At 48.4% G+C, this 26,580-nt stretch overlaps 1 protein-coding gene across 1 annotated transcript in view; it reads right to left on the bottom strand.

Moving 5' to 3' along the window:
• LOC103289210 (histone-arginine methyltransferase CARM1-like) overlaps positions 1-25,467 on the bottom strand; it is a 225,313-nt gene extending 199,846 nt beyond the window's left edge. The window contains exon 1 of the mRNA XM_028150526.2: positions 25,151-25,467. Coding sequence (XP_028006327.1) covers positions 25,151-25,328 — 178 coding nt within the window. The 5' untranslated portion in view covers positions 25,329-25,467. The remainder of the gene's footprint in view (positions 1-25,150) is intronic.
• Between the last annotated feature and the right edge of the window lie 1,113 nt (positions 25,468-26,580).

Below are 26,580 nucleotides of genomic sequence, written 5' to 3'. Positions count from 1 at the left end.
CCCCAAACCTCAGGTCTGAAGAAAACTTCTCAGTGGGCGGAGTGACTTAAAATGCTTTCTTTATCTCTACTTATTCCATTTTCTACACAGCTCCCTCCTTTGTTTGTTGTTGTTGTTGTTACCCTTATTTTCTTCTTAAAAAGAAAAGAGTGGCTGTTTTCACACACACAGACAGGAGTTAAAACGATCAGTCAGCACCAGGTGGTGGCAAAGGGAGGAAGCAGGTGGGGAGCAGTGGCCGGCTGGCACCAGCAGCTTCAGCCACTCTGAAGGGGGCAGAACAGGCTTGACTCTGCCCTTCGAAATATTCAAGCTTCTCTACATAATCTACGTCTTAATATTATACGGGCACAGGACTCACTAACTGGGTTTGAAATATTTGTTGAGCCTCCAACCCCAGAATGTGCTCTAAGAACCAAACTGTGACTTCTTGGTTCGTAGGTCTATGCTCAACCACTGAGCCACACGGGCTGCCCAGGAATGTCGCTCAGATCAGCGCTCGCCAGCCCCAGTGGCCCGTGAGGTCCGAAAGGTTGGCAACTGCTGGCTTAGATGGTGAGCAGAATGTTTATGTTTGATAGCTCATCAACAACAACAAGCAAGGGATGAGCAGACTTTTTTTTACCTGTTCGTCCTTTATTGCTGATTAACCGCTTCCTCAGGCCTAAAAGCTCTCTATGGTCCCTCCCTACTACACCGTGGCCCCTGCAGCACAAGGCGAGGCTAAGCTGTATTGCTCGTCTTGGCTGAGAAAGCTCACTACATCTTAGAACTAGAAATCGCTTTCAAGTGGCTCCCAGACAATGATTTCTTCGGTTCCTTACGTGGTCCTAAAAATGGTGGGGTTTTTTAAAGATTGTCTTCCTTCTCGGGCCCAGGCACTCCTTCCTAGAGCTCCTCTCTCAGAAATGGCTTATCACAGGCAGCGTCTGAGATTCACCTGCACCAGAGTCCCATCCAAGAGGCCCCAGAACCAACACACCCAGTGGGCAGCTTTAGACAATATCAGAGCATGAATGACCCAGTTAGCTTCACAAGTGGCAGGTCCAAAGGGAGATCTCATCAGGGACAATTCCATTCTGCGTGGGTAGCATCTGCACAGCACCTCGTACACTGTGGTCACGTTTGATCCTCAGAGTAAGCCAGCCTGAGGGTCAAACCCACACCCAAATGGGCCAAAGGCAATCAAGACTCAATTACAACAGAAGGGCCCACATGGCCACAGAAAGGACATCCTGGAGCACCCAACACAGGTTATCAAGGAGACTGAGCCACGAGGTCCCATAGAGCGTGTACTACATAAGGCCACCCTATGACTGGGAGTCATAGCAGATCTACCTAATACATAGAAAGAAACACCAGTGGCGGCCAAAGTGTGGAGACAAAGAAACGTGCCACAAATGAAAGAGCAGGAGAAATATTTAGAAAAAGCACTTAATGATCACACAACTGTCCAACTAGTCTGTGGTATGAAGGGAAAATATGGCAGCTTCGCTCTCATGTGGATTACTGAGAGAGGTGCCCTCAAGTGACAGAGCTCAATGGAAGTTTGAGTCACAGATAAAAAGCTAAAGGAAAAGCAGAATAGCTCTGCAATGAGAGGAATAAGTTACTGCATCGGACCTTTGTGGGGATTGACAAAGACTGGTATGGCTGGACCCAAGAGAGAAAGAAAAATCTGCCTATTAGGGGTCTTCTGTGGTTTCTATAAAAATTTAGATTAGTTCTAGTTCTGTGAAAAAAATGCTATTGGTATTTTGATAGGGATTGCTATGAATATATATTGTTTTGGGCAGTATGGACATTTTAGTGATGTTGGTAGTTCCTATCCACTTATGGATATGCTCCTATTTATCTGTATTTTCTTTAATTTCTTTCTTCAATGTCTTATAGCTTTCCAAGTATAGGTCTTTTGCCTTCTTTGTTAAAGCTATTCTTGGGTATGTTTTTGTTTTTTTTTAGGAAATTGTAAATGGGATTATTTTCTTAATTCTTTTTGATAGTTAATTATTGGTTTATAAAAATGCAAGTGATTTCTGAATATTTATTTTGTATCCTGCAACTTTTGCTGAATTCATTTATCAGTTCTAGTAGTTTTTTTGGTGGAATCTTAAGCATCTTCCCTACTCTTGAATCTTTTTGAATAGCTTGAGAAGGACAGGTGTTAGTTCTTCTTGGAATGTTTGGTAAAATTCACCTGTGAAGCCATCTCACCCCAGGACTTTTGCTTTACTGGGAGTTTTTATTACTACTTTGATTCACTATTTGTAATCAGTCTGTTCAGATTTTCTGTTTCTTCTTGATTCCGTTTGGAAGATTGTATATTTCTAAGAATTCATCCATTTCGTCCAGCTTGTCCAATTTGTTGCCATATAATTGTTCAAAGTATTTTTCTTATAATCCTTTCTATTTCTGTGGAGTCAGTTGTTAAAACTCCTCTTCCATTTCTGATTTTATTTATTTGGGTTCTCTTTCTTTTCTTGATGAGTCTGGTTAAAGGTTAATTAAGCTTTTTTTTTTTTTTTAAGAACCAGCTTTTGGATTCACTGAATTTTTTGTATTTTTTTAAACTCTATTTTGTTTATTTATGCTCTGATCTTTATTATTTTCTTCTACTAACTGTGGGCTTTATTGTTCTTTTCCTAGTTTTTTGTTGTTGTTGTTGTTCTTTAGGTTTAAGGTTAGATTGTTTATTTGAGATTCTTTCTTGTTTTTGAGGTGGCTATATTGTTATGAATCTCCTTTTTAAGACTGCTGTGGCGGTGTCCCACAGATTTGGGTTTGTTGTGGTTTTATTTTCAGTTGTCTCAGTATATCTTTTGATTTCCTCATGTAGCTTTTGATGTCTTGGTATATCTTGTGATCTTGTTGTTAACCCATTTATTATTTCGTAACATTATTTAGCTTCCATGTGTCTGTGTATTTTATAGATATTTTTCTTATAATTGATTTCTGGTTTCATATCATTGTGGTCAGAGAAGATGCTGGATATGATTTCAATCTCCTTAAATTTATTGAGACTTGTTTTGTGGCTTAACATGTGGTCTACCCTGGAAAATGTTCCAAATGCACTAGAAAATAATGTATATTTACTGCTTTGGAATGAAATGCTTTATAAATATCAATTAAGTTCATTTGGTCTAATGTGTCATTTAAGGCTGCTGTTTCCTTGTTGATTTTCTGACTGGAAGATCTATCCATTGATGTTAATGATGTTAAGCACCCCTAATATGATTGTATTGCTGTTGTTCTCTCCCTTTATATACATCAATATTTGTTTTATATATTTACTAGAGGTCTGGTGCACGAAATTCGTGCACTCAGGGGGGTGGTCCCTCAGCCCAGCCTGCACCCTCTCACAGTCCTGGAGCCCTTGGGGAATGTCCAACTGAGGGCTTAGGCCCGTGGGGAGGAGCCTAAGCCATCAGTTGGACGCCCTTAGTGCTGCCGCGAAGGCTCTCCCACTACCGCTGCTGCGCTCGCCAGCCATGAGCCCAGCTTCTGACTGAGCAGCACTCCCTCTGTGGGAGCGCACTGACCACCAGGGGGCAGCTCCTGCATTGAGACTCTGCCCCCTGGTGGTCAGTGCGTGTCATAGCAACCAGTCGTTCTGCCATTCGGTTGATTGCATATTAGCCTTTTATTATAAAGGATGTGCTCCTATGTTGTGTGCATAAATGTTTACAAGGATTATATCCTCTTGTTGGATTGATCCCTTTGTTATTATGTAATCTCCTTCTTTGTCTCTTATTATAATTTTTGTTTTAAAGTCTATTTTGTCTGATATAAATATTGCTACCCCAAGCTTTTTTTCATTTCCATTTGCATGAAATATCTTTTGCCATCTCTTTATTTTCAGTTTGTGTGTGCCTTTTGTTCCGAAGTGGGTCTGTTGTATATAGTATAAAAGTGGATCTTGTTATCTCATCCATTCAGCTACCCTTGAAAGACCATTTTACATCTTTTTCTATGAATTATCTGTTAATATCTTTTGCACATTATTATTGAATTTCCCCCTTATTTTTAAGATTGCCTTTTATATTAAGGATATTAACTTTGTGATATATATTGCAAAATTTTCTCAGTTTGTCAGTTATGTTTTGAACTGCAAACATTTTGTGTTTTTCTACATTAAATTTTATTAATACTTTCTTCAATTGCATCAGTATTTTGAGACCAATCACATTTTTCCTCATGCAGGTAAAAGAAGAAGAATGTTATGTTTTCTTCTGGTACTTACATGATTTTATTTTTTATATTTAGGTTTCAGATCCATCTGGAGTTTATCCTTGTGTGTGATGTGTATGATCTAATTTTGTCTTTTTCCAAATGGCTAACCAGTTGTCCCAGAATCACTTATTAAAAATCTATCTTTGGTCTGAAGATTTGAGATGACATCTTTATATGATAGTTCAGGTAGTCTTGGGTCTACTGCTAGGCTTTTATTCTATTCCATTGATCTGTCTTTCTCTTCATGTTTTAATTATATGAAGAGAAAGACAGATTTCTTATTCTCTGAGGAGGAAAAACATCCAAGCAGGGGTGTTCTCTCTTTGTGGCATTTTTAAAATATATGGTAGGGGTACTGTTCCCGCATAGCTCTTCTTTCTTAATGCTCTCCTAGCTATGTGCCGTTCCCATATAAACTCTCATATTAAGTCATCCAATTTCACTTAAACAAAAAGTTTGCTATTTTATTGGGTTAGTGTTAAACTTTTAAATTAATTTAGGGAAAGTGACATCTTTATGATGTGAGTCATCGTTTCCAAGAACAGAGGAGGCAGTCTTTAATTTATTCACATACTTCTGTGTCTTTGGGGGTGTTTTAAAGATTGCCTTGTTTAGTTTTTACAAATTTAATGTTGAATTAACTTTAAGTACTTAATCTCCTTTGTTGCTATTTAAGTGAGGTTTCTCTCCCATTATATCCACAAACTGGTTATTGTTTCTGTATCTAATCACTGGTAATTTCAATTTTCTTAAGTTAATTTTATATTCTGCTGCTTTACTGAATTCTTTGATTATTGGAGAAACTTTTACCATTGTTTCCCTAGGGTTTTCCAGGTACATGATCATATTATCTGCAAATAGAAATTGCTTTCTCTTTCTAATTCTCATCCCTCTAATTGTCCTGGCTATTCCTTCCAGGACAAGGTTGAATAGTAATGGAGACAGAAGGTATGTTTTCTTTGTTCTTAATCTTAGTGAAAGTGCATCTAGTATTTTCCCATTAAGTAGGATGCTTGCATTAAGACTGGAATATATTTTTTATTAGGTTGAATTTTGTCCAAAGTCTTTTTTAGCACCTCTGGAGACACTCATATGATCTTGGTTCTCTCTGGGTCTGTTAATATAGTATATCGTTTCTCCTGGATTTCCAAGTCGGAACCAAGCTTGCACTCCTGAAAACAAATTGCTTAATCATGTTTTATCAGGTTTTATTGAGACGTTTGGTTTTGTTTACTAATGTTTTATTAAGTACTTTTGCATCAATATTCATAAGTGATATTAGTGATAACTTTCTAATTATGCTGCCATTAGCTTATTTCCTTAACCCTTTGCACTCGCTTGCTTTTTTCCTCGATTCCTTTATTCTAATGCTAACCGTGTCGAGTGACATTCGACATCCAAGTGCAAAAGGTTAAAAGAATTTTGACACTTTAGGTAAGTTATAGAACACTGGCTCTATGTGGTCTTTGAATGTTTAATAGAACCATCCTGTGAACTATCTAGGTTTGGTGCTTCCTTCTCTATTTCTTTGATGGAAATTGGTCTGTTTAGCCTTCTATTTCAATGAAGGCTTTTTTAAATCATAATTTTAAATACTAATTCTGTTCCATGGTTTTGTATCTTTGGTATGTTCTTTCCAGGGACTCCAATTATATCTAATTGGATCATCTTTACATGCATTTCATTTCAAACACTTTCTTTTTTATTCTTTTATCTTTTAATCTCATTTGTTATTCTCTGGATCTTCTGTTTTTCTTCAATGCTCTTAACTTTTGTTTGAATATTTTATTCCTTAGGGAATTCTTAAATTACTCCTCATTTCCTATATAATTTAGACTATTTCTTCTCTGTTTTTCCTAAATGTAATCAATCCTTGTCTTTAGTCTTTTTCATTATGTGTCCATTTCATGTTCTTGGTTTTAAATTTCTGTTTCAAAGTGGTTTCAAATCCCCAAATGCTTACTTGAGAACATTTCATTCCTTTCCAGTTAGTAAGTGAAATGTTCATCAGCTGAATTAATTTGATTCTCATTTCCTGCTATATTTTTATGGTAGTTATTTATAAATGAAAACTGTTTGTGCCTCTGTACTTCTGTGTACGGGACTAGGGTTGGGAGCAGTTTGAGAGAGACCCAGTTCAAGAATCCACGCTTCTCTCAGAGGATTGAAATGTGGCTGATTTACTGGATGGTTCCTTTTTTTGGGATCAGGACTCTAGGGTTGGGACTATTTGTTCTTTGCTTTTTTTTTCTCCTGCCTTGTAGGATTACCAACGTGCTCTCTTCTACATGCGGTTCCAAAGGGTACCTCTCCATTTTAAACTTCTTGTCTCCTGAAGTGTCATCTTTCCGAAACTGTCTCTTGACACTTGTTTGAAATTTTCTTCCCTGTTTTCAGTTTCCTAATCTACCAGATCACTTTTTTGTTTGTTTGTTTTCAGTATTTTCACTCCTATAGTGAATTTCCCCTTATGGGGATGATTTTAGGTCCTATCAGGCCTGCTGCTAGTTCTTCCTTCTCTCTTCTCTGCACTTTTCCAGAAACTGCCCTTGTAACCCACAGGGGTTTACAGCAGGAGGATGGAGAGAACTCAGCGGGATTTTGGTTTTGTTTTTGTAACTGGCAGGTATTTTGAAGTTTAGACAAGTATTTGTGTTCTTGTTATGCTGAAAGCGTGAGTTTTAGTTCTTGCTGTTATTTTTGTTTGGGGTGGGGAGGACATTTGGGGAGAGTACAACTTATACCATCACCGTTACATCAACTGTCCAGCAAATGAAATGTTTAATAATGCTGTGTCACCACACACAACATTTCTCATGCCTGTCAGCTGTGAGAGCCCTAGTTCCCCACCCTGGTCATACCTATGTCAAAACACGGTTACTAGTTCTCGTGGGTGTACACTGTTATACCTGAAATGACACAGGAAAAACGAGTGCCAGAATCACAGAAGACTTACACATATTGGGAGGTCTGTCCAAAAAGATGGATCCCACCACCATACACCCCAGTAGATAACTAGCTAAAGGTGAAAAATGGGAGACAAAAAGGGAAAGCAGAATGTTGGGGAGCAGTTACATGGCGCAGAGGTATCCAGTAAAAGGCTTTTACTGAAGGCTCTTGTTAGAAGATGGACAGGGGTTCATGGTTCTTTCTAGCCTTCACTACTCTGCCTCTCATGCCTCAGTTTCTCTGTTATGTTTCTTGCCTCTTAATCTGTATATATTACTGGTATCCTTTTAAAACATAACAATGAATTTTATTTTTTTTTAATCTTTATTGTTAAAAATATTACATATGTTCCCTTTTATCCCCCAGTTGCCAGCCACCTGCCCCAGGCCTTCACCACCTATTGTCTGAGTCATGGGTTGTGTATATATGCAGACAAGTTCTTTAGTAGGTCTCTTCCCACCCACCCCCACCTTTCCTCTGAGATTTGACAGTCTGTTCCATGCTTCTAGGTCTCTGGATCTATTTTGTTCATCAGTTTATTCTATCCAGTAGATTCCACATATGAGTGTGATCGTGTGATAATTGTCTGTCTTTCTCTGACTGGCTTTTTGGCTTAGAAATTTCACTCTATAAATTTAAGAGCTAGTCGTCTCCAAGGAGGTAGTCAGGGGGGACATGTCAAGAGGTGTAAGGGCAAGAAGGCAACTTTTCATAAGCTGAGGACTCTAGGTCCACCAACTTCTGACAACAGTCTCTGTTCCCCATAGATCAAATGACCAAGAGTAGCAATCATTCTGCTGCAAATGGCATGAATCCCTATTTATTGGGATCTAAGCGACATTAGAAAACTTTCCTGTCTAGCTTTCTAAGAGAAATTTCTAGGTTTGTTAGACATTTCAGGGCTGTTTTGAAAGGTGGGTGCTAGCTAAAGATTGCAAATATATTTGGCCCCATGTGAACTATACTAACTAAAAGTATGACAACACATTTAAGAAAGAAGTGTGGGGGTTGAGGGGAAGTGTGTGAAAGCTTAGAGATGATTACATTAAATGATGCTTTGTTGAGGTAGACATTGCAAATTAGCTCCACTGACTCCCTTCTCTTGTCATGTTTTGTTTTGTTTTGTTTTTTATTTTAAAGTTCGGGCACACGTTATGAGAAGGAAGAGTTTACTCCAAGTGGAACAAAATTAACTAATAAAAGCAAGGAGAAACTTGATTAATTTTTCGAGAAAAGTTACAGAAAAATTCTCTCACTGTAATAATGGCTGAGTAAAGCTCATATGGGTGCTAGGTCCACATTTTCCTAGAAAAACTTGACTTGCACTTTCTGACCCAGAAGCCGCATCACTATCCCCACTAGAACCAGGTCCTGCTGTACATCTTTCCGGGAAATGTAGGAAAGGTTAAGACACAGCCCTGACCTCACAAAACTGCAAGTAAAGGCCCATGTCATAGTACGGGGAAAGGCAAAGAAAGGAGGACTAATGAAATGCTCCAACATAACATAAGGAAGTGTACTGCCATTCTAAATAGAACATCAGGGAATCAAATGCTTTCTGAAAAAGACAGACAAAGCCCTCTTGAATAGGAAAAAGAAAAATCACCACTATTCCTGGGAGTCAAGAGATAAAAACTCTCTGAGCTGGCTAAGAGCGTGTGGCTCTAAGGAGCCCGCGGCAGAGAGAGCGGAACGGGGGAGCTGGGCTCTAGCCCTGGCTCTAGTGAGTACTTGCGAGGTAAGCCCGAAGATTCATCCACCGCTCTGCACCACACTCTCTTCTAAGGCTCTTATTATTCTACAGATTAGGAAATTAATATCCATTGCCTATGGTTGACATGTTCTCTGCTCTTCTGATCTGATATTCCTAAAAATCCAAGGAAACACAATTCATATTCTGAAGGACTTGACATCTGTGGAAACAGGATAAAAAATTCCTTCTCTGAGGAAGAAAAAAAAAACATGAAACCAGAAATGAGTTTCCCTTTAAGGGGAAAATAGGCTTTACCCAAAGGAAAGACATGCAGCAATTACACAGGCCTTTCGTTTCCCAAGCACAGAGCAGCATTATGGAGCCTCAGACACTGGCCCCCAGGGAGTGGGTGTGCATCTCAGCTCTGCTCTTTACTCCAGTGTCTCAGGGCAGGTCCTGAAAATCGTGCCTCAGTTTTTTCCCAGTACCTGCAGGGTATCTCACATTAGTCTGCGGTGTTATTAGCCAGACGTGGTGAGGCTAAGAGCAATGCACACAGCTCAGAGTCACTTCTTCTTCCCTTTCTGAGCTATGGCTTTTCATTCATCGTTGATGTTTCTGATACCGGAAATCCAAGGCATGGGTGTTCTCTCAAGCTTGTCAGCAGTCTATCTCCATGTCTTTTGAAAAATAAATTCTAAATGCACAACTGGGGAAATGTCAAGGTTCATGAGACATGTTTTAGATAATGACTTAAAGCCCTAAACCATGGCTAGTACAGACCACAGCAATGTCCGTGGAGTGAACCACTTGTTTATCTGGCCGGATGCAGCAAGTCCACGGTAAGGGTCCAACTTCCGGTCCTCTTCCCTTACTTTCTTTCTTCTTCCCCTCTTTGCTTCCTCCTTCCTTCTTTCCTTCCTTCTGTCCTTTCCCTTCCCTCCTTCCTCCCTCCTGTCTCCCTCCCTCCCCCCTTCCTCTTGCCTTCCGTCCATTTTCTCTCTTTCTTTTTCCCATCCTGTACACACTTCTTTGCTTCACTCTATAGAACGTCACTTTAATTTCTAGTATTTGAAACAGCAGCTCACTCTGGCTCCCCTGCTAGTGATTTAATAAAAGCATTCAGTGTGAGAACATACACACAAGGCAAAATTTATCTTCAATACACCTCTTCCCTGCAAAGAAGAAAAGCTAGCTAAGCCCTGACGACAAAGGAATGAAGTCAGGACCAAGGAACGCTCCCTAAAAATCCAGCAGAAGGTACCACAAGGGGATTTGTCTTCTTCATCAACAGGGGCCTCTCCTAGCCAGCTACCCACAGTGCAGCGCGGGATCTAGAACCAAAAGCACGCTGGAGCTTGTTTTCTGTTTCACTGATCAGTGCGGCTCTGCTGTTGTGTGCTGGTGCACAAGCTTCAGCTCTGCAGTGCGACTGCGGACTCCCTCGCGTTTCAGGACAGGACTATGTCTGATAAGGCATTTGAAAAAGAAAAATTCCTCATGTGGTGTTCAGCAATTGGTGTTAGAAGCACAGATACATTTTTCTCCAACAGGCCTATGGGAAGTGCAGCGCAGACAACAACCTTGATGCTTTCCCAATGGCACCCGAGCGCGTGCGCCCTGTCAAAGTGGTGGCTTTGGTCTGCTCATTCCTTGTGGCAGGCAGACTCTCAGATGGCCCTCAAGGAGCCCGGTCTCCAAGTTCATGCCATTGTGGAATCCTCTCCCCTTGAGTATGGAGTGGCCTAAGATCAATAACTACAACAAAAGTCATGGATGTTGCTTCCAAGGTTAGGCCACGGAAGACTGAGACGTTTTTCTTGCTAACAGACTCTCTCTGGCTGGTTTTGATGAAACGAGTTGCCAAGTGGGGCAGGCCTATCTGCTAAGGACCCGAACGTGACCTCCGATGAGCCGGCAGCCAGGAGCTGAAGCCTTCAGAGAACAGCCCCTGAGGAGCTGAACCGAGCCAGCACCCGCACGCGTGGGCTTTGAGGAGGATCCTTTCCCCAGCCACAGCTTTCCATGAGACCTCAGCCCCAGCCAGAGCCCTGACGGACGCCTCTGACACCCTGAGCAGAGGACCATCTACGTCCTGCCCCGATTCCTGACCACAGAGGCGGTGGGATCATCAGCGTGTGTCGTTGTAAGCCACTAAGTTGGTGGTTATGTGTTACTCTAAGCAACAGGTAACTAACACACTGCTATTTCCCAGTGCCTGGAACAGTGCCTGGCTCCTGCTAGGTGTGCGATGAATATGAATTGCGTGAATCAACAAGTGAAATGAATTCCTGTCACTGATATGGGGAGAGCTACTGAAGAAAGTGAGAAAGCTATTCATCTCAGGGCTGCTGTGTACAACACAATGAGGTGAATAAATTCAATTTTCTACAATAAACATGCTAACAAATGCAATTTTCTAAAATAAACACATCATAAATAAATACAATTTCTGAAAACAAACATGTTAAACAAGTTTTTCAGTTCTCATATAGCCTCAGGGTTGACTTACATTTCCCAGGAGATAACAATAAGCTTTCTATAGTTAAAGATGAAGTGTTGCGGAGGAAACCAAGATGGCGGCATAGGTTAAACACCTAACCTGCAGCCGGGCACAACAATTTCAAAAATACAACTAGAGGTCAGAACGGACATCGTCCAGAACCACAGGAAAGTTGGTGGACTGAAATGCCCACAGCTGGGGGGAAGGAGAAGGCCACGGGGACAGTCGGGGAAGCCGTAAAAGCCTGAGGTATGGAGAAACGGGCAGAGACACGAGCACACGCGCCTGCGGGGAGGATGGAACCGGAGAGGAGGGGGCGGCTGATGACCTGGCCGGAGTTCACTGGCAGGAAGGAGATAAAGGCTCCGGAGTGCGCTGAGCACCGGCTCCGATTGCACTGAACCCCATTCCGGGCGAAACCCTGGGAAACTCACTCACTTTCGCAACTCCGCCGCCCCCGCAGGCCGCCTGGCCCGGGACGCTGGGGACGCCGCTGCAGCTGCGGCGCCCGGAGCCCGGCGGCCTCCCAGCACCCGTCCCCGCCGCGCAGCCCCCGCGCGCCTGGTGCCGCGGGCCGCACGCCCCGCACACCGGACGGAGGCCCGGGCGCCCTCTCCGTGCACCTCCCGGCGGCACTAGACTTCAGTAGAGTTGACTGAATTCAAGGGATTAAGAAGTATAAATTGGGGGGACGCCGCGGCGGCAACATCCAGAACGCAGCGATGGCGGTGCCTGGAGCTCCGCGGCCTCCCAGCGCCCGTCCCAGTCGCGCAGCCCTCGCGCACCTGGTTCCGCGGGACGCGCGCACCGCGCACCGGACGGAGGCCCGGGCGCCCTTTCCGTGCACCTCCCGGCGGCGCTAGACTTCAGTAGAGTTGACTGAAATGAAGGGATTAAGAAGTACAAATTGAGAAGTTTGAAAAAGATGGCGGCGGAGGTTAAAGGCTGTTCTGTTGCCTCGCACCCAGCGAAATCGGAGGGGATGAGGTGTGGAGGTGCGTGGGTCTGGCTGGTGGCGGGGGAAAGGGGCTTTTGTTCCAAACCTAAGGGAGATTAGCTCTCCATCACCCTGAAACCCATCTTCTGGCGAACCCCGGGAGACCCAGATGCCTGCGGGGAGAGGCAGGACTCTTGCGGAGGTGCGCCCAGCAATCAGTGTTTGCTGCGCTGGAGTGCGGAACGAGGGGACTTAGATACGTGGAAGGCAGAAGGACCAGACTCACAGCCATCGCGGCTCGCCGCACCATGGCCTGTTGGCGCCCTGAGACCCCGCCCCGCCCTGGGACCCGCCCCGCACGTTTTGAAGACCTGCCCCGCAAGTCTTGCAGGCACACCTGCGCCCCAAGCAACGGCTTATGCATGTGGGTGGCCTGCCCTCTGGCAGCGGACCAGATGATCTGCTGTTCTAGTCGGACTGCTCCTGGGCCACTCAGACAGGAGAAAGAAACTACAGTTTTTGCTGTAATCCTTGCTGAGTGCCTAAGGCAGTAGCTGATTTACACCCCATTGGAGACCCAGAAACGAGGGCATCTAGTGGTCTGTGGGAGATGACACCAGATTTCAACCACGTGCATAAGGGACACATTCAACGGGAATATTCAGTGAGCGCCAAAGCTTTGCTGCACCAAGACCCGGCCCATAAACGTGTCTCCTGCACAGCAACTCTTCCTTTATAGACAAAGAGAGCCCCCCCAGTGACACCAACAACAATCAAGACTTAACTATACAAAGGAGGACCAAGATGGAGGCATAGGGCGGAAGCCTGATTGTTGCCTACCACAACAACTTTGAGACTACGACAAGAGAGCAGAGCAGACACCATCCAAGACCACCATAGGGCTGGCTGAGTAGATGCTCTACAACTAGAATAAAAGAGGGGTATGTGGGATGATGCTGATGCCGGTGACCCAAAGACCACACTTTAAGAACTACGGCTCAGGCGACACAAAAGAACTATGTCTCAGGCGATACAACAGCGGCCTGGAACGTGCTCGGCGCAGTTCCCCCGGCGGTCTCCGGCTGAGGGGACGGCTCCACTGGCAGCCAAGCACGGACAGACGAGCCCCTATGAGACATGGGGTGGGAGACTCCACGCTTGCTGACCTCTGAGTCCGTCAAGAATCTCAACGCCCCGGAAGCGGCCAGGTGCGCATGCTCGGCGACCGGCCACCGATGCAGACCCAAGGGCCGACGCAGCGACGCCAGACTGGCCCACCGCCATGCACCGGGTGCACCGGAGCTTTGCCGAGCCGCCGCCCGACGAGTTCTGCAGCAGCCATACTGGAGCTCTGGAAGGATGGCCAGGGGAATTGCTGAGGGGGGATTGACCGGCAGGAATTGGGATCGGGAAGACGGGGCCCCGCTGAGACCCGGGTGCGGGCGGGGTTGCGCGCCTCTGGGCTCGGGTGTGGTCACACGCCTTTGGGTATAAGTGAGGCCTCACGTCCCTGGGTCTAGGTGAGGCCACATGCCCCTGGGTCCAGGTGAGGCCGGACTCCGGGTCCGGGTGAGGCCAAGTGCCCCTGGACCCGGATGACGCTGGATCCCGTGCCCGGGCGAGGCCAAGCGCCCCTGGGTCTGGGAGAGCCCACACACCCCTGGGTCCAGGCGAGACCATGTGTCCCTGGATCCGGGTGAGGCCGCGTGCACCTAGGCCCGGGTGAGCCCAAGTGGCCCTGGGTCTGGGAGAGGCCAAGCGTCCCTGGGTCCGGGTGAGACCATGTGTCCCTGGATCCGGGTGAGGCCTCGTGCACCTAGGCCCGGGTGAGGCCACGTGCCCCTGGGTCTGGGAGAGGCCAAGCGTCCCTGGGTCAGGGCGAGACCATGCGTCCCTGGATCCGGATGAGGCCTCGTGCACCTAGGCCCGGGTGAGCCCAAGTGGCCCTGGGTCTGGGAGAGGCCAAGCGTCCCTGGGTCCGGGTGAGACCATGTGTCCCTGGATCCGGGTGAGGCCTTGTGCACCTAGGCCCGGGTGAGACCAAGTGGCCCTGGGTCTGGGAGAGGCCAAGCGTCCCTGGGTCCGGGTGAGACCATGTGTCCCTGGATCCGGATGAGGCCTCGTGCACCTAGGCCCGGGTGAGCCCAAGTGGCCCTGGGTCTGGGAGAGGCCAAGCGTCCCTGGGCCCGGGTGAGACCATGCGTCCCTGGATCCGGATGAGGCCTCGTGCACCTAGGCCCGGGTGAGCCCAAGTGGCCCTGGGTCGGGGAGAGGCCAAGCGTCCCTGGGTCCGGGTGAGACCATGTGTCCCTGGATCCGGGTGAGGCCTCGTGCACCTAGGCCCGGGTGAGCCCAAGTGGCCCTGGGTCTGGGAGAGGCCAAGCATCCCTGGGTCCGGGTGAGACCATGTGTCCCTGGATCCGGGTGAGGCCTTGTGCACCTAGGCCCGGGTGAGCCCAAGTGGCCCTGGGTCTGGGAGAGGCCAAGCGTCCCTGGATCCGGATGAGGCCTCGTGCACCTAGGCCCGGGTGAGCCCAAGTGGCCCTGGATCTGGGAGAGGCCAAGCGTCCCTGGGTCCGGGTGAGACCATGTGTCCCTGGATCCGGTTGAGGCCTCGTGCACCTAGGCCCGGGTGAGGCCACGTGCCCCTGGGTCTGGGAGAGGCTTAGCGTCCCTGGGTCCGGGTGAGACCATGTGTCCCTGGATCCGGATGAGGCCTCGTGCACCTAGGCCCGGGTGAGCCCAAGTGGCCCTGGGTCTGGGAGAGGCCAAGCGTCCCTGGGCCCGGGTGAGACCATGCGTCCCTGGATCCGGATGAGGCCTCGTGCACCTAGGCCCGGGTGAGCCCAAGTGGCCCTGGGTCTGGGAGAGGCCAAGCGTCCCTGGGTCCGGGTGAGACCATGTGTCCCAGGATCTGGGTGAGGCCTCGTGCACCTAGGCCCAGGTGAGCCCAAGTGGCCCTGGGTCGGGGAGAGGCCAAGCGTCCCTGGGTCCGGGTGAGAACATATGTCCCTGGATCCGGGTGAGGCCTCGTGCACCTAGGCCCGGGTGAGCCCAAGTGGCCCTGGGTCTGGGAGAGGCCAAGCATCCCTGGGTCCGGGTGAGACCATGTGTCCCAGGATCCGGGTGAGGCCTCGTGCACCTAGGCCCGGGTGAGCCCAAGTGGCCCTGGGTCTGGGAGAGGCCAAGCATCCCTGGGTCCGGGTGAGACCATGTGTCCCTGGATCCGGGTGAGGCCTCGTGCACCTAGGCCCGGGTGAGCCCAAGTGGCCCTGGGTCGGGGAGAGGCCAAGCGTCCCTGGGTCCGGGTGAGACCATGTGTCCCTGGATCCGGGTGAGGCCTCGTGCACCTAGGCCCGGGTGAGCCCAAGTGGCCCTGGGTCTGGGAGAGGCCAAGCATCCCTGGGTCCCGGTGAGACCATGTGTCCCAGGATCCGGGTGAGGCCTCGTGCACCTAGGCCCGGGTGAGCCCAAGTGGCCCTGGGTCTGGGAGAGGCCAAGCGTCCCTGGGTCCGGGTGAGACCATGCGTCCCTGGATCCGGATGAGGCCTCGTGCACCTAGGCCCGGGTGAGCCCAAGTGGCCCTGGGTCTGGGAGAGGCCAAGCGTCCCTGGGTCCGGGTGAGACCATGTGTCCCTGGATCCGGATGAGGCCTCATGCACCTAGGCCCGGGTGAGGCCACGTGCCCCTGGGTCTGGGAGAGGCTAAGCGTCCCTGGGTCCGGGTGAGACCATGTGTCCCTGGATCTGGGTGAGGCCTCGTGCACCTAGGCCCGGGTGAGCCCAAGTGGCCCTGGGTCTGGGAGTGGACAAACGTTCCTGGGTCTGGGTGAGACCATGTGTCCCTGGATCCGGGTGAGGCCTCGTGCACCTAGGCCCGGGTGAGCCCAAGTGGCCCTGGGTCAGGGAGAGGCCAAGCGTCCCTGGGTCCGGGTGAGACCATGTGTCCCTGGATCCGGGTGAGGCCTCGTGCACCTAGGCCCGGGTGAGCCCACGTGGCCCTGGGTCTGGGAGAGGCCAAGCTTCCCTGGGTCCGGGTGAGACCATGTGTCCCAGGATCCGGGTGAGGCCTCGTGCACCTAGGCCCGGGTGAGCCCAAGTGGCCCTGGGTCTGGGAGAGGCCAAGCGTCCCTGGGTCCGGGTGAGACCATGCGTCCCTGGATCCGGATGAGGCCTCGTGCACCTAGGCCCGGGTGAGCCCAAGTGGCCCTGGGTCTGGGAGAGGCCAAGCGTCCCTGGGTCCGGGAGAGACCATGTGTCCCTGGATCCAGGTGAGGCCTTGTGCAACTAAGCCCGGGTGAGGCCACGTGCCCCTGGGTCTGGGAGAGGCCAAGCGTCCCTGGGTACGGGTGAAGCCAGATCCTGGGTCCGGGTGAGGCCGTGCGCCCCTGGATCCATCCGGGTGAGGCTGGGTCCCAGGCCCGGGTGAGACCACGCGCCCCTTGGGTATGGGTGAGGCCACGTGCCCCTTAGTCCGGGTGACGCCGTGCCCCTGGGTTCGGCCGAGACCAAACCAGAGGGAGTCGGACCTCCATTACCACCATTTGTCCACCATCCAGAGCTGAGGGGTCAGTGCTGACATGTACACATAAGGAACTACCGGACATCGAAATTGGGTCTCAAAAGAACTGTTGGTCCAGGGGGAAGCTCGCTACAGATTGATTCATTTGCCTGTCAGCATAAATATTATTGCTCGTCTCACATTCAGTTCTTATTAGTATATATCTAGTGACATATGATCTCGTTCATCTAGAGGAAATGATGAACAACATAGACTGAGGAACAAGAACAGAACCAGAAGCAAGGAGGCATCGATCGGACTATCGGGCCTCAGAGGGAGGATAGGGGAGGGTAGGGGGAGGGTGGGGGGGAGGGGGAGAGTTCAACCAAAGGACCTGTATGCATGCATATAAGCCTATCCAACGGTTAAGTTCAACAGGGGATTGGGGCATGCGTGGGGAGAGGGGTGGGATGGGAATGGGGGGATGAGGACAAATATGTGACACCTTAATCAATAAAGAAATTAAAAAAAAAAAAAAAAAAAAAAAAAGATGAAGTGTTGCTGAGACCTTTTTATCCATCTTACCAGAGAGACTGACCAGGAACTCAATTTCGTGATGACAATGCTTAGAATACGCGCAGCTCAAACAGTCCTTTCAGCTGACCTGGCCAGTGCTCTTTATTCTTTCCGCCTTTATGGTTCCTAATTTGAAAATGTGCTTAAAGCTTCTCATTCATATTCTCAGAAGCATTTGAGTCAACTGCCTCCCTTCCTCTGAAGGTGTCTCATTAAATACACTTGGGATTTGTAGCCTGTGATTCCAACTTGGTTATTTACTTATCAACCAAAAGGAAATAATTTTTAAAATTTCTCCTTAGTCTATAGACAAACGCAACTTTGGATCTGTGGCTACAAGTCCAGCTGTACCCTGGGTTAAAGACAGTAACTAAACCCTAGGTGGGTGCCATGGAAAGTGGGGAGTACAGGTTTTGAGGACAATATATCTGAGACAAAATGAACCCATAAAATAACCTGGAAATTTCTGATATTTCTACCCTCCAGGTTACTGTGAGGCTAGAGATAATGTGTCTAGCACCCACAATAAGAGAGTAGTTTAGCTAACAAATAATAATAATAATAATAATAATAATAAATAATAAATAAATAATCAGAGAGTGATCTGGGATACCCAGTGACCTCTCAGACCTGAAAGAAAGACCCTATTCAAGAATCTAAAGTCATTGCTCTGAGGCATGGATTTGTCTATTAAAATGCTAATGCGCTGGGTAAACCTTTTATCAGAAACTCCTCAGGTGGAAATGCCAGGCTGGAAGGAAAAGGAATTCTGGGGGGTGGGGAGAGCCCCAGGCAAAGGGATTTTGAGGGAGGAAAACCCAGAAGATGGGATCCTGATGACAGAATGCACTCACTCCTTAATCCACTTCTAACCACTGGGGGAAGGGTGCTCCTGTCTGTGACCCAGGGAGAGGGAGGGAGCAGTGAAGAGGGATTTTCACCATCAGGGCGGTTCTAGTCTGGTACATAGTTGTAAGCCTCATTTTTCCAAATACCCAGTGGCCAGTCACAACACAAAGCACAAATATGATGTCAGTGATATGTCCTTTTCTTGCTCAGTAACCTCTTGGTTTCAGTATTAATTCTTTTCTTTTTATCATATATTATCTCAGTACTAATTCTTCAAATGAGGCACTAAGATGCTATACACAATTTACTCCCCAGATCCACATGCCTTGTTTCTCTTTCCAATGGCATTGACTGAAAGCATTAATCAGCGGATTGCCTGTCTTTGAACTGATTTATTCGTCGGCTGAATACAGACCCCATCTTAGTACCACTATTGAAAATGGGAGGAGAAAGGGATCTTAGAGGGTCTTTATTTGACCATGAAAACAAGTCTTTTCATCTGTTTTCCCTTCTGGTGTCTTTAGACCCAGATACACAGGGGCCTTGGACGGTTGTCCATTTGTCATCCATTCGAGGTACCACTACAGCCTGACAGAGGAAGGAAATGCTTTCTCTCCATTGATGTGCCCATAATGCTGGAACACAAAGCCAGGACCAGCTGAAAGTCTCAGTGAAGGGGCATTAAGCATATTTCTTGGAAAGCTATAACAAAATCATGTAAACGTTGCTGTTGGTAAAATAACAGTAAAGGAAAGGAGTTACTTGGCAGGATTCTGACTATTTCACATGCCTTCACCACTCTTCCGTGCAACCATAATACTGTATCTAAATAGCTGCTGGGATGAAATGGTTGCAAGGTGGGTTGTGACTGTGAATATAAGCAGCGGTCTACTGTTTGGGAGAGGGACCCACTGTGCCAAAGAGCTATGTAGTGACTTGCAGATAATTTAGATGGAGAAGTGTGAGAGTGCCCAAGTTTGTGGTTTTTGGGAGGGGAGAGGTCAGGGGACGGGATTCTGCGTTTTCCCTCCCTCCTGCTAGCATGCATGAAGGCTGTTCTTCATTGTCGCAGTACCTGGGGCACCAGAGTGGGGGTTGCTGGCATTTACTGGGAAGGAACCACGGCACTAACCGTTCTGCAATGTCTCTCACAATGAAGAATGTCTCAGCACATATGCTATTCAGGCTGCAATGAGAAATACTGTGCCCCCGGAACAATTCTAGCCTCTCTCCCCACCCAGGGTTCCCTTGATGGATGCTTTGGGGAGAAGGACAGGACCCTGTCCAGGCCAGCCACCTCACCTCTTGCTTCCTGGTGTGCTTGCCTACCGAGAAGGTGTTTTCTGGGCTGTTCTGCCCACGTGGCAGGTCTGCATGTGTTTTTTTCCTTTTGGGGTTGGGGACAGGTTCAGATCATGAGGGAAGAATTAGGAAGTTTATTGGGGTGCACATCAAAACTCATGCTCTCTGAACAGCTTTTTCAGTGCTGGTGATGAAGAGGGCTGTTATTACAGCCCAGCCCCCTAAAACAAGAGTGAAAGAGGGAGAAAGAGAGAGAGTGAATGAATGAGAATCACATCCCACATGACCTGGCGGGTCTTTCTGGCAGTGTTACCAGAAAGCATTGTCCTCCATTTCTTTGACACGCCTCCCACAAAGCGGGGAGGTTCACATCCTCTCCCCCTGAGCCCGGGCAGGCTTGTAACTGCTTTGACCAATAGAGCACGACATAGGTGATGTCAACTCATTTCCAGGAATGGGTCACAAAGAATAATGCAGCTCCGGCTTTATCTGCTAGAAAACTCCCACTTGGAACCATGAGTCTCCGCGGAAGAAGTCTATGGTGTGAGGAAGCCAGGCAGGAGCAAGCCACGCATGGACAGGCTACATGCAGGCTCCCCACTGAGAGTCCTGGTCTTTCAGTCATCTCCATGGTATTAGTTGAGGCTCTCCCAAGACACAAAACCCATAAGAAGTGTGCATATTGACAGAAAGTGATTTATTTCAAGGAACGGACCCACACAATTATGGAAACTGGCAAGTTCAAAACCTGCAGGGTAGGCTGGCAGGGTGAAGGTCCAGGGAAGAGCCAGGGTTGCAATGAAAGCACTGCCAGCAGAATCCTTTCTTGCTCAGGGAAGATCAGTCTTGGTTCTATTAGCACCGTGGTCGGCAAACTGCGGCTCGCGAGCCACATGCGGCTCTTTGGCCCCTTGAGTGTGGCTCTTCCACAAAATACCACGGCCTGGGCGAGTCTATTTTGAAGAAGTGTCATTAGAAGAAGTTTAAGTTTAAAAATTTGGCTCTCAAAAGAAATTTCAATCGTTGTACTGTTGATATTTGGCTCTGTTGACTAATGAGTTTGCCGACCACTGTATTAGCACCTTCAACTAATTAGATGAGGCCCATCCACATTCCGGAGGGTAACCTGCTTTACTAAAAGTCACCAATATAAACCATCTCACCCAAAAAACCCTCACAGAAACATCCAGAACAATATTGGAATAAATATCTGGGCACACGGCCCACCCAATTAACACAAAAAAATTAGCCGTCACACCTGCCCAGATACCAGCTCAGGTGAATGAAGCCTTCTTAGCTCTTCCCGACCAAGCTGGCCACCAGCTGAGGGCCCAAGAGAACCCTCAGTTGATGTCATAAGGCGCAAAAGATCACCTAGCCAAGCCCTGTCTGTTCCTAACCCACAGAGACCAGAACATTATAAAATAGTTATTTTAAGTCACCGAGTTTACAGGTAGCTTGTTATGCTCCAATAACTGGAATGCTAAACTCTAACTTGAATTACTCCCCATCCCTCTTAACAAGCGTCAGCTACACAGACCATCATCTCAAACACACCAGCTCCGAGCCTCAGAGCCTTTTCACTGCCATTCCTTCTGCCTGCAACACTCTTCCTCCAGCTCTTTGCTTAGCTGGCTCCTTTCATCCTTCCTGCCTCAGATCAAATATTTCCTCAGAGAGACCTTCGCTGACCAAACTATCTAAATTGGCTTCCCTCTCTCTCTATGTCTCTCTCTCTCTTTCTCTCTTTTACATTCTGCTCATTTTATTCAAAACATTTATCTTGACCTGAAATTATCTTGCTGTGTCTTTGGCTATTGTCCTCCCCGATTAAAATATTAGCTCCATAGAGATGGGTCTTTATGCAGCTCATTTACTGCTTGCACAGTGATGAGCATGAAGATGTGTTCGATAACTATTTGTTGAATGAAAAGTAATGAATGCTTATATTGTATGTAGGTGCCTGACTTCAGGATTCTGTCCATAGGCCTCAATACTAACTCTGTTTTCACAGAATTTAACGAAGGAAGATTAAAACTCCTATGCGATACAAAGGATGTTTTTCTCTGACTTTTCCTCTGTTCCTTTTTTTCTCCTCTAATGAGATGAGCAACTACTAGGGAACAAAACCCCTAGAATCCTTTCACAATATCTCAGAGACAAAATCACCGCATTTTTATACCTGATCGTCTATGTGGCTTATGTATGTATGTTCCTAACTCTTCCAGATTAATTAAAAGACAAATATAAACTGAGAAAGGGAAAACGTTCGATCTTCTCTCCTGGAGATCCACTCTACCCTTGGCCTTGGTGCGACACAGTCTCAGCTCTTGATGTCTTTCTCCTGCAGCCCCGGCATTTGGAGGAGGTGGAAAGCAGGCGCATTCTTCCCCCCCTCCCCCTTTTTTGTTTCCCCTTCATTTTCCAGTTCTTTCATACACTTGAGCTATGAAAACACTCTCTATACTCTTCCCATCACCTGAACTCAAGACCTTATCTGCAGGCCCTTCCCACCTATAGCCTCTCGGAGCCTAGCAGACAGCCACGCCCACCCTGCATACTTCTGGTGCTTCTCCTTGCACCCCCGCCCACGGAGTGCTGTGTCTGGTGCTTCTCCTTGCACCCCCGCCCACGGAGTGCTGTGTCCCCTCCTCTTGGAAACTGTAACAAACTAACTTTCCCACGGCCGTCACCTTCTGATCTGATGACCATACCATACCCCAAATTTTCAATGAATAGACTGTATTTTAAAAACACCAATAAATAAAGTCAGCGTCTCCATCATTTGGGCGCAGCTGAGATTCTGCACTCTCAGTGCTCACAGTATTTTAAGTCTTATTTTAGCAAGATTTAAAAATTCTTTAGATCACTGATTCACTCAAGAAACATTTATCGATGCCTTGAGTATACAAGGTATTATGGAAAGTTCTGGGGACAGGAGGGTGAGTTAAACATGCTCTCAGGCAGGCTCCTAGTAGGATAAGGACTCAAGAAATATTTAAGAAGAGAAGGAATGAATGACTGTCTTCCCAGAGTTCACAAGCTGGAGTGCATTACTTGCTTGGATGACCTGGTGTGTCCCATTCATAAAATAACTGTCAACATCGGAGGGCTTGGAAAGAGAATAAACTGACTTGTCTTTCTGTTCCATTCTTTACACAAGCTATTAAGATTGGGAATCTGAAAGATTATTCAATTTTTCCAAGATTTAACTTAAGTCTTGTTTGGAATAGCTTCACAGAAATGCAGCCTAACTATCCCTCAGAACAGCTGGAGGAAACTGGTTTTTGGGGACAGAACATAAATATATTATTAATAATAACACTGAACACTTATTGGGCTCTTAATTTATACCTATGGCATATGCACTATTTTATTTAATAACTTAACATGTATTATCACCCTTATTTTCCTGATGAAAAGCACCAAAGCTTAAGTAATTTGCTAAATGCAGCACAGCTAATGAAAAGTAGCATCAGGACTTGAACCCAGTGTTACTCCAGAGTATAGCTAAGAAACTGTTATAATTCCACTAAAGAATTTGGGCCAATCTTCATCCCAGGAGCTATCCTACCCATCCAAAATTTTGCTACTAAACCTGTGATATTCGTGTATACCAGAATCTTTCTGCTAATAGTTTATTAGAATTTGTTTTTAAGCTGGCTCTGTCTGGCCACCATCCACAGGGGTCCATTTGGTCATAAGATAAAATGTGCTACTAAAACAAAACAAAACAAAACAAAAAACTCCAGAATAGTATCTCTCCAAAAACTCTCCATAGAAGACTAGCAAGCTTCAATAACTGATCATACATAGAGCACATTTTAGGACTCAAGTTGTTAGAGTTCTCTGCTTCCCTGTATAACTCTTTCCCAAGAAACTTAGTTAAAATCTGGTGACAATGACTGCCCGCCTTAGCTTGAATTATTCTTTCCATTTCCATTAGTTTGGCTTAATACATACCACCGAGGTCATCTCTAGACTGGATTTACTGCATTGAAGGAAAGCTTATTCCTCTCTGTAAGATAATTACACCCGCATAGGCCAGGCATTGGGTAACACACCGGGGAGTCTACATCCTTAGTTACCTTTAACCTAGCCCATTTCTTAACGCGCACGTGGAGGAAAGAAACCGGTAGGACACCAAGCAATGTGCAAATCTCAAAATCCGCTCTTTTGTTTCTCTCTGAGCCTGGCTACAGATTAAATGAAATTACCATAATAGGCAAACTGAACTCTTTGCTGGCGGCTTGCGTTTCAGGATTCCCAGGAGAAACACTGAAAGCCACTCCTTTTCCTTCTTGCATCTAAGAGAAATCGATGAGTTGCTGAGTAAGGCTTTTGATCTCTTGCCAAGCCTCCAGCTTCCCAAGGCATTAGTCAAGTGGTATTTAATACTTCTTTTTTAAATACCCAAACCACCCCCATCCCAAAGGAGCATAAAGTCAGAAGACCCATTTCCAGGCTTTCTTTCCTTTCACAAGCATTTATTGAGTGCCTACTACGTGCCAGGGGCTGTTCTGAGGCCTTGGAGATAGAGCAGCGAATCTGTATTCTACTGATCCCGGAGGAGCCTCCCAGGGCACTTGTGAGTTATCTGAAACCCCCACTGGAACCACGCCGCAGTGCAGAGCACTTTGAACTTGACTTGAAATCTTCCGTTAGGGCGGGAAGATGGATCTGCACTTACTACAAAAGTAGGGTGACAAGCTGGGGGGAGGAGGCGTGCGCCCCTCACATTGATAAACAGAGTGAGTGCCTATGTAAGCGCATTTTTCTGGGGCCAGGTTCCACAGATTTCCTTGAATTCTCAAAAAGGTCTGAGATTCCCGCTGAAGTTAGAAGCATTCCCTCAACATACCCACAACTGACGGGATCCGGGGGGTTGCACTTGCACGAGTTCGATATAGGTTACTTCTGGAACCATAAATGAATGCCTAGTACACGCTACACGGGCTGTGACAGCCGCTCAGACAGGTGCACGCCCACCCGTCCTCCCTGCAGGCCGAACTTCAGCAGGACGGGACGTCAGGGGACCGGTTCCTGCCCTGCTCTGCCCGCCAAGAGGTTCCCAGCGACTCACAGACAGCAGGGGGGTGAGGGCTTGTGCTGGGGGGTGGGAGCGGCGGGGAGAGGTTAATGCGGGGGGGGGGGGGGAGTGGAGGGCGGGAGAGAGAGGAGGGCAGGGGGTGGGGGGGGGGAGAGACCTACGTGTTACTTTCAACAATAAAGAATTTAAATTAAAAAAAAATTTTTTAAAGGAGGTTCCCAGCGAGGACAACTGAGGCCTTCCTTCTCAGGACTCACTGCTGACATCTCTAACGTAGGCCAAGCCTAATCCTCAGGGCCTCTCAGTCCCCGGCGTCCAACTTCTCTGAGAGCAATACAGACCCAACTGGATGCCTTGGGCCTTCTCAGGACGGGGGCCCTCACCCCGGAGCCCATCGGGGTGCACACCTGCGCAGGCCCCAGATGCGCGCCCGGGTACCAGCGCCCGGCTCCCAGCCCGCCCGCCCTCGCGCGTCCTTTCCCACCGCGGCTCCCCGTACGCGCGCCCACAGGCCGCAACTGCGAGCGGGCCTGGCGGGGTGGGTGGCGCCCAGTACTTCACCGTCAGTCACCGTGGCGTCCGCCTCCTCCCCGGCTGCGTGCACCTCCAGCCGCAGAGATTTCGGGTTGGGGGTCGTGAGCGGCCCGGGCGTGAAGAGCTGCTCCTCGGTCACGAAGCGCAGCTGCACGCGGTAGTGCAGGCGCGCGGGGACCCGGCCTGGAGCCGCGGCCGTGGCCATGGTGCGCGCGCCTCGCCCGGAACCCTGGCGGCACCTCCTCCGCGCCCCGGGCGCCGGGAGAAGCTGCTGGGGAAGGGGAGGGACTTGGCGGCGGAGCCACGGTCCTCACCTCCCGGCCAGGCGGGCTGCTCGGACACCTGCGGCCCTCCACCCCCACCCTACCCCGGGGCGCGGGAGCGCGCGGCGAGCGCACGCGGGCGCAGCCGCTCTGCGGGGCGCGCAGCTGAGAACACTCAAGTTTGGAGAGCGAGATGCACCTGGAGGCAGTGGGGGTTTGGAAGCAGAAGGGTGACACCTGCTGTTCGCCGGGACCCGCTCCGAGGGCCTGGGCGTCGGTTTGGAACCGGCCTTGGCCTGGCTCTCTGGTGGGCCCTCTCTCTCCTGGAGGTTTTGGGGCTACTGGCGCCCACCTGGGAGCAAAGGTCCCAAGGGCCGAGTTCTTGCCTTATTGGCAGGGTCCCGACAGCAGCAGGAAGGCGGGATGGGAGGGTGGGGGGAGCAACTTGCTGGGCACGAATGACATGACCAATAACCCCTTCCTTCCACCCGCACGTAGCTTGCTGCCAGGTGGTGAGCATTTCCCTAGACGCGGGTAGGAGGGCCAGGTACTCTTGTCTCCAAGTTGACGCCTGACTCCAGCAGTTACCTACCCCGGGCAGCTGGCTCCAGCATCCAAGGCTGCAAATCCTGGGGAACCAAATCCCATGTGGTTGGTCTTCTGTGCAGAGACCCTGCTGCGGGGCCTTAAGAAAAGGACGCAGTCCTTTGACAAGAGCCCCAACAGTCATAGACTCATGTGCCATACAGGGGACTTTTCTTCAAATCCTGAACCAACTTCTGTATGCCCTGGGTCTGTGACCTCCTGGAAGGATGGATGGCGCAGGAGACCGCACTGTAATGCACCGGGATTCCATGAAGACTCTGTAACTAAGCAGGCTGGCTTCGCAAGAATGGGCCTCCCTACAGGCCCCGGGGTCTGTGACTTCCGTTTCCAAGGGGCTGCTGAGCCCAGCCAGGCTTTATGCAACCTTGATCTCCTCCCTCCCACCCACCTCTGAGATGTCCTAGTTCCTAACGTGGCCTTTCTGGCTCCTCCCCTGACTCCCTCCTAGGCTTTCTCACCTCTCCTTCTCTGTCTCTTCGCTGTCATCTGAGTATCCTGCTCTTCCTTCTTCTCTCTCCTCTCTTCCTACAGCCTCCTGGCTTTGATGTGTGCCCTGGAAGCTCAGAGCAGCAGGTATTCTTTACAGAG

This window comes from Eptesicus fuscus, chromosome 15 (assembly GCF_027574615.1).
Source record: "Eptesicus fuscus isolate TK198812 chromosome 15, DD_ASM_mEF_20220401, whole genome shotgun sequence".
Classification (NCBI taxonomy): Eukaryota; Metazoa; Chordata; class Mammalia; order Chiroptera; family Vespertilionidae; genus Eptesicus; species Eptesicus fuscus.
This window is presented reverse-complemented; position numbering and strand designations above follow the sequence as displayed.